Source organism: Octodon degus, unplaced genomic scaffold (assembly GCF_000260255.1).
Source record: "Octodon degus isolate 3935 unplaced genomic scaffold, OctDeg1.0 scaffold00079, whole genome shotgun sequence".
NCBI classification, from domain to species: domain Eukaryota; kingdom Metazoa; phylum Chordata; class Mammalia; order Rodentia; family Octodontidae; genus Octodon; species Octodon degus.
Window position 1 is genome coordinate 6,196,348 of NW_004524655.1, and position 8,393 is coordinate 6,204,740.

General features: G+C 49.4%; 1 protein-coding gene across 1 annotated transcript in view; it reads right to left on the reverse strand.

The window, feature by feature from the left end:
- Pla2g1b (phospholipase A2 group IB) overlaps window positions 1-2,464 on the reverse strand; it is an 8,374-nt gene extending 5,910 nt beyond the window's left edge. Inside the window, exon 1 of the mRNA XM_004636251.2 lies at window positions 2,382-2,464. Coding sequence (XP_004636308.1) covers window positions 2,382-2,415 — 34 coding nt within the window. The 5' untranslated portion in view covers window positions 2,416-2,464. The remainder of the gene's footprint in view (window positions 1-2,381) is intronic.
- Window positions 2,465-8,393: the final 5,929 nt, after the last annotated feature.

Consider the following 8,393-nt stretch of genomic DNA (forward strand, 5'->3'; position numbering starts at 1 on the left):
AATCCTCCTGCTTCAGCCTCCTGAGTGCCAAGATCACAGGTACGTGCCTCTACACACCTGGCTCCTGATTCTCTGAATTGAGATAAAACTCACATAAGATTTTAAAAAATTGTTTTAATAATTTAAAATATATAATCTGAGGGCCAGCCAAATAGCTCAGCAGATTAAAGCATCTGCAAGCAGGCACAGGGGCCGGGGTTCGTTTCCTGGCCTGCCATGCCAGCCCCACTCCCGAGGCATGCTGAGACAGTGATTGAGACTGGGCGTGGTGGTGCATGCCTGTAATCCCAGCTCTTGGGAGGCTGTAAACAGGAGAATCACTATGAGTCCGACCCTGAACATCCTGTAGTTACTTCCCCAAAATATAGGGAAATATATATATTTTATTTCTCAGAATATATATATATTCTGAGATCAAAGTTTTCTTTTCGTAAACTGGTGTTAAACTTTGTCATTCTTCAAACTTGCAAGAAGTGTTCACTGCCTCTGGAGTAGGACCCAATTCCTTCTCGCCTGGACGGCCTCTGAGGTCCACCTCCTGTCTCACCTCACACTACCTCTTCCCGCCCACTTCCTGGCCTGCAGCGCGATGCCTTTCTGCGGCAAGGCCAGCACACCTGCTGTTTGCCCTGCCTGGCACACTCACTATCTCACCTTGCAAAAGGCTGGAAAGATCTTGGTTTGAATGTCGTCACCTTGGAGAGGCCCTTCCTGGTGACCCTAGCTAAGTGGCTCCTTCATTATCCGGGCTCTTGGTGTCCTCTGCTTCACAGAACTTCTACTAGCATGTTTATTTAAACCATGCCTTTTGGCAGGATGTGAGCTCCTCAAGGGCAGGCCTCCTGGCTCCTACTCCCAGGGCCTGTGTTGTGCCTAACACATACTGGACCTCTTTGCATCTACCTATCGATGTAATCAGCTCAATGAATGAAGTAACCAGTAAGTGGGTTAAAGACAGTCCCTGGAGCTAGACATGGTGGCACATGCCTGTAACCCCAGCACTGTAGGAAGCTGAGGCAGGAGGACTGAAAGTTTGAGACCAACCTGAGCAGTTTAGTAACACCCTGACTCAAAATAGAAAGGGGCTCCAGATTAAGTAAAAGCCCTGCTTTCAATGCCCAGTAACACACACACACACACACACACACACACACACACACACACACAGAGGCACACACGTGCCTGACATGTAATGTGCTCCACAAATTTTTGTTAAATGAAAAAACAAATCTGGCACCTTGCTGAAAAACATGTTTGCCCTGACCAGGTACAAAGTTTAACACAGAAATTTAGGACAGCACCCCACTTTCACCCTGTATACCCCGAGTCTTATGCTGTGAGACTCGGTGCCCTAAAGAGAAGTGGGTACAACAGTCCCAGGGGCCTGTTTCATCAGACACCAGTATACCCCGTACAAGTCTCATTGACCACGATTTGTTCTATTTTGTAGTCTGCCGGGCACTGGAGACCACATGCTGTTTTTATTGTTCTCAGGGCCGATGCAGGGCAGTTTGCTGGCTGCTTTGCCCGTGGAGCAGCCTCCACAGGGGCAGCGGAGGTGGAGCCTGTCCAGACAGAAGTGGTCCGACTGCCTGGTCCTACTTGCTGTCCTGTCTCCCTCTGTCATCACCAGCTGCACTCTGCAGAAGCCAGGCCTGCCCGGAGCCTCAGCTTGTGTGTGTGCCTGTACTCCTGGAGTGGGAGTAGAAGTGGTTAATCTTTGCATCCGGGTCTTGACCCAGAGCATGACCCCTGAATCTACATTTGTTTTTTTTTTTTTTTGCTCCTTGAATGCCTTCAGGGCACTTTGGCATGGCTGGAGTGTTGTGGGGATCGAACTACAGCAAACTGAGGCTGCCAGCATTGTGGAAGCAGCCACTTAAAGAACTGAGCTAGGGCTGGGCCCCCTGAATCTACATTTGTTATCAGATGAGATGGTGTGGATTCCAATGTGTTGGGTCACTGTGCCCAAGTAGTACCTGGTGCCACATCTCTGTCTGCTCACAGAAGCCAGACTTCAGTGTTGGTGGGACAGAAAGAGATAAAGGAACCAAGGTGACACTTGCAGGGAAAAAAAGGTTCTAGGACATCACTGTGCCAAGCCACGTGGTGGAGAAAGTGTGGGGGTTTTCTTAGCTTGGGTAGGTAGGTGGGGAAGCCCTTTCTCAAAGGGGTCATCTGAGTCCAGACCTGAGCCTGCAAAGGTGCCAGCTGTTGGGGGTATAGGAATGAGGCAGGAGCCCATCCAGGTCCTCACAGACCCTGCAAGGAGTCCCAAATCGAGGATCCGGCTGTGGCTGGCTGCCCTGGACTCTATGGTGAGGCCCGCATTCAAGAGGATGGGGAATCTTAGCTCGTGCAAAGGGGGCGGAGGTGCTTACCTGTGAGCAGAGCAGCCAGCACAAGGAGTTTCATCTTGAGCGAGGGACCGAGCTGCAGAGCCGAGCGAGCGGCGTCCTTTCTTATAGTTAGGGGCCCCACACCTCCCAGATAAGGCTGTTTGCTTTCCTCTCAGCCCACTGTGGGTTGGCCTTGATTCTGTTGTCTGATGGATTTACCTGTGAGGATTCCTGGAAACTATGTCGTGGGTTTGTGTTCTGCACTTTTTAAATAAAGGGATTATTTCTGGAGTTTGCAGATCTTGGAATCTTAATCCACCTCCCCCATCACCACCACCTGTGGTCAGCCCAGCCTTGTATTGGTTGGGGGTGGGAAGACCTCAGTCTTGCAGGATGACAGGGAAATGGGGGCCCAGGAAGGAATTGACTGCTGCCACCAGTCACTGGCATTTGACTGTGTCACTGGCTGGGCCCTGCTGTGGGTATCACTGAGGAGTCTCAGCAGTCATGCTCTTTGCAGATGAAGAAGCAGGTTTGGAGAGGTAAAGTAACTGGCCCAGGTTACGCAGCTGGCCATGGCCAGGCTCCGTTTAGGTCTGACTGATTCTGTGGGACACACTTTTACTTTTCCCCACCGTATCAGTGTCACTTTCCTCCCCCACTCGCCAGCGTGGATTTGCAAGAAACCCCTGGGATGGGGAGTTACAAAGCCTTGGGTCTGCTCCACTGAAAAAGAATGTAGGGCCGGGGAGATAGCCCAGTGGTCTAAGTGCCTACCTGGAAAGCACAAGGACCTGGGTTCGATCCCTGGTACTGCATGCTGTGCTGGCTACCAAAACCAAGCATGGTGGCTTGTATCTGTAATCCCTGCACTGAGGGGGCTGAGACAGGAGGATCACTATGAGTCTGAGCTGTATAGTGAGACCCAGTATCCAATAAATAGAGAAAAAGACAAGAAAGAGAATTTAACAAGACCCTGTCTCAAAATAAAAATTAAAAGAAGCTGGGCATGGTGGGGAATGCCTATAATCCCAGCACTTGGAAGGCTGAGGCAGGAGAATCAGCACAAGTTCCAGGCCAGCCTGGAGTACACATGAGACCTTGTCGCAAAACACACAAAAAAGGACTGGGGATGTAACTTGGTGTGAAGGCCCTGGATTCAATCCCCAGTAATGAAAAAAAAAAAAAAAGTTTTAGAACTGTCATAGCAAATGTCCACATAACATTTTTGGTGATACTCATACATAATATAAAAATTATCACTTTTTTGAGCTACCGGGGATTGAACCCAGCAACTTTACTGGGATGCCTCCTCAGTTTTATTTATAGATTTTGAGGCAGGGACTTGGTAAGTTGCCCAGGATGGGCTCAAACTTGTGGTCCTCCTGCCTCAGCCTCCCAGGGTTCCAGATGCGTGCCACAAGGCCCAGTTTAACATTAACCACGCTAAGTGAGCAGCTCAGTGGCCCTGGGTACATTCTTGGTGTTGTGTAATCACCCCGCCAGCTACTCCAGAATGTTTCCAGCTCCCCAAGAGGGACACTTGCAGTGTTAGCACCCACCCATCTGCTGATGTGCCGCCTACTCCAGATTTCCCCACTCCGCTCCATCCGCATCCAGCACCCCAGCACCCGGCTGCCTGCAGTCCCCAGAGCTCCCCGCTCTCCTCGGGCTGAGGTGGTTTGTCAGATTGCCCTTCTTGCTGAGCTTGCTGGTTCTGAGTGGTCCTGGTCAGGGGCACTGTAGAAGGGACCTTATTGGAATCTGATGTTTCCCTCATCATTAGACTACGGTCTCAGGCTTGAGGGAGGAATGGCCAAGTTTTTTTTTTTTTTTTTTCTGGAACTGGGGATTGAACTCAGGCCCTTGCGCTTGCCAGGCAAGCACTCCTACTGAGCTATCTCCCCAACCCCTAAATGGCCAAGTTTTACTTCATCATGTCTTTGGCTGGGATGCACCTAGCTAATTCCCTGAGACTCAGGGTCTCAGCATGGGGTACAGACGCAACCAACCTCTCTGGGGTGGAGCTTACATCCACCCCTTCTCACTGAACGCTTCCCATCTGCCCCAGAGTAGTGATTAGCCCAGAAGCAATGGGTCCAAGTCTAACCTTACAGCTTCCGTGCATGCAAGGATTCTGTTTGGTTTTCTTTTATGGTCTTTTTAAGATTTTTTTTTTGAGACAGCGTTTCACTAGGCAGTTCAGGCTGGAAATGAACTCACTATGTAGCCCAGCCTGGCCTCGAACTTGGAGTGATCCTCCTGTCTCAGCCTCCCGAGTGCCGGGATTACAAGCTTGAGCCACCATACCTGGCTTGTCTTGTTTTCATCCTGGGGATTGAACCCAGGGCTTTCATACTGAGCTGCATCCTCAGCTCTTTTTATTCTGAAGCTGGTTGCCTCTATGTTGTCCAGGTGGGATCCTCTTGCCTCAGCTTCCCACAGGGCCAGGATTGCAGGGATGTGCCGCCACACCAGCTCTTCGTACTTGTCCCTCCAAGCTGCCTCTGGATCAAGAAAGAAGTCCAGTGAGATGGGCTCCCTGGTTTCATCCTAAATTCACAATCCTCAGAAAAGAGTCTCATGGGGCCAGGGAGATGGCTCAGTAGAGTAAGCGCTTCCCTGGCAAGTGCAAGGACCTGAGTTCAATCCCCGGTTCCGCCAAAAAAAAAAAAAAAAAAAAAGGAAAAAAAGAAAAAGAAAAAGAGAAGAGTCTCAGAACTGGGCCTAGTGGTGCACACGTGACCCCACCCCTCCGAGGCTGAGAGGAGGAGTACGAATCCAAGCCTAGCCTGGGCAAGTTTGTGAGACCCTGTCTAAATTAGAAAGGGATATAGCTGAGTGAGAAGGCCCTGGATTTGATCCTCAGTACTACCAAAGGAAAAAAAAAGGTGGGGGGACTGGGGCCCAGAGAAAAGATGGAGGTAGTTTATTTGCTTGAGTCTGATGTTGCCTCCACTTTACCTAGGTGTGTTTTCATGACATCTCTTTGAACTTGCCTGAGATTTCTAGGCCTGTGCTGTCCATTAAGGTAGGCTTTAGCCACACACCACTTATACCCATTAAAACTAAGTAGCATGGGGGCTGGTGAGATGGCTCAGTGGTCTAAAGCACCTATTTAGAACAAGCTTAACAAAGCATCAGGGACCGCGGTTCAATCCCCCAGCACCACATGCCAGCCAGCACTGCCCCCTGGTGGGCTGAGCTGGCCACACACACACACACACATAAAATTAAAAAAAAAAACAAAACAAAAACTAAGTAGCATCAACCATTTAGCTTTAAAAAAAAAAAATTAGCTTCTTGGCCACACTAGCTGTGTTTCCTGGGCTCAGGCCACACGTGGCTGCCACACGGGTGCAGCAGCAGGGTGTTTTCATCCTAACAGGTGGGTGTGGACAGGTGGGTGTGGTCACAGCCTCTTGATCTGGGGGACAGATGGGACATTCGGATAGCCCAGGACCCCAGAACACATGGACAGCAAAATGACAATGCCATTCTTTTTTTTTCTTCTTCTTCAGTTTTGTAGTACGGGGGATTGAACCCAGGGCTTTTGCACTAAACTACAACATCCCATTCTTTTTTTTTTTTTTTTTTTTTTCTTTTGAGGCAGGGTCTTTTGCTAACTTGTTAAGTTGCTGGGCTCACACTTCCAATCCTCCTGCCTCAGGCTGCTAGAGGGCTGCAAAAGCAGGTGTGCGCTGCCATACCTGGTGCCAAGTCCCTCTCGTGTGGGTTGTCCGGTATGTGAACAAGTCAGAAAAGCAGGCACTGCTCCTGCTTTGGGCCAGCAGGATGCTAAGTGCTACTTGAGGTGGCCCAAGGTCCCAGGAGAGGGTAGTGGGTACGACACAACCCTCTACGGCCCAGGGTTGTAACTGCCATCTGCTGAGTGCTAGCTCTGTCCCAGGTTGTGGGCTGAGAATCAGGCACAAACCCTGGAGGTCGGTCCAGCCACACAGCCCATCTGGCAGAGGGGTGATGGAAGCTGAGGGAGGAGAAATGAGCGCCCCAGGGTCACAGAGCAGTGGGACCAAAGTGCCAGTTGGGTCTGGTACTGAGACAACACAAGAGCACCTCAGGACGGGGACTGCTGAAAGGATCTGCAGGGACCGTCTGGACAAACTGTCACCTACTGGGGCTCAGCTAGAGGACCTGGTGGGGGAGGGGAGAGCTGCTACTACAGTGCTCCCCCAAGGGATGCACTAAGCGCAGCAGAAGCATGGATGTCCCCAGGCCCTGGCATCCTTGTGCCACGACCTCCTGTTCAGATCCGTGCACAGGTGCGTGAAGCACCACCTCTCCCAGCCTGGGAATGTGCAGCCTGCAGTGGAAAGAACAGCTAACAATAGCTTCTCAACTCCCTTGGGTGAGGGCACAGCCACACTCCAGCAAGGTCAAAGCTGCTGGGACTCGGAGGGATGAGGCTCCAGAAGTACTTAGAGCTGCTGCTGGCTGCCATTTGCTGACTGTGTCTACAGGCTCGGGGTGCAAGGCACTGGTGCACCATCTTTCAGTCTAAGGACGCATATTCGGACAGATTCTACAGAGTTTTGAGTTCAATCCCCGGTACCGCAAAAAAAAAAAAAAAAAAAAAGAAAAAAAGAAAAAGAAAAAGAAAAGCAGACAGAATCTAATTTGGTCATGCTGTCTTCATCTTCCCTGTTTGCATAAAACAGATCCAGAGAGGTTAAATGATTTGCCCAATGTTAAGAAGTGGTGGACATAGGATTCAAACCTATGTCTCCTTGCTTCTTAGTTCAGAGCTGATTTCAAAGTAATAACAGGGCTGGCCAAATAGCTCAGTGGATTAAAGTACCTGCAAGCAGGTGCAGGGGCAGGGGTTCATATCCAGGCCTGCCCTGCCTGCCCTGCTGGTCCTGTCCCCAGGGCATGCTGAGCCAGCAATTGAGACTAGGCGTGGTGTCACATGCCTGTAATCCCAGCACTTGGGAAGCTGTAAACAGGAGCATAACTATGAGTCCCGTCTAGTAGTGAGATCCTGAACACCCTGTAGACCCTTCCCTAAAATACAAAAAGGAAAACAAAAGGAATAATAGCAGTAATAGGCCAAGTCTGGCGGCACATGTTTGTAATCCCAGCACTCAAGAGGCTGAGGCAGAAAGATTTCTAATTTGAGCCCAGCCTGGGTAAATGGTTTTCAAATTTTTTTAAATTTATTTCTTTTGTGTTTTTGAAATAGGGTCTTGCTATGCAGTTCAGGCTGGCCATGAGTTCACTTTGTAACTCACAATGATCTTCCTGCCTCCATCTCTTGAATGCTGGGATTACAGGTGTGCGCCTGGGTAATTTAGTGACTTCATGAGACCCAGTTACAAAAAGGGTGGGAATGTAGCTCAGTGAGGAGCTACTGGGTTTAATCCCTAGTACTGGAATAAAAAATCTATTGGAATGGGTTTCATAGATGTTATTTTTATAGTGCTGTGTATCAACCTTTAGGTATATGCTGGACAGGTGCTTTATCAGCTGAACTCCACCTCATGGTATCACTCTAGCACTTACAGTATTAAGTTGTGAAAACTTGGGGTGAGGGTGTGGGATGTAGCTCTTATGAGGGGCACTTGTGTGAGGTCTTAGGTTCAAGTACCAGCAACATTCACCATATTTTTGATCACACTTCGTAAAGACATTCACAAAAGAAGACTTGCAGAACTGCTTCAGAAAGTGGCAAGAGGGGGCCGGGGAGATGGCTCAGTAGAATAAGCGCTTGCCTGGTAAGCGCAAGGGCCTGAGTTCAATCCCTGGTTCTGTTCCCCCCCCAAAAAAAAAAAAAAGTGGCAAGAAGCCGGGCATGGTCCCAACACTCAGGAGGCTGAGGCAGGAGGACCATTGTGAGTTCTAGAACAGCCTGGGCTACAAAGGGAGCTCCAAGCCAGCCTGAAGTACACAGTATGACCCTGTCACAAAGAAAAAGTGGCAAGAATGATGGGGTTGTTTTTGAAGTGAGGAGAGATATTTTGGGAGGATTAATGACAATGTCTTTTATTGTAATAAATTTTAAAAACTTATGACAGTTAATATTTATTTTATTTT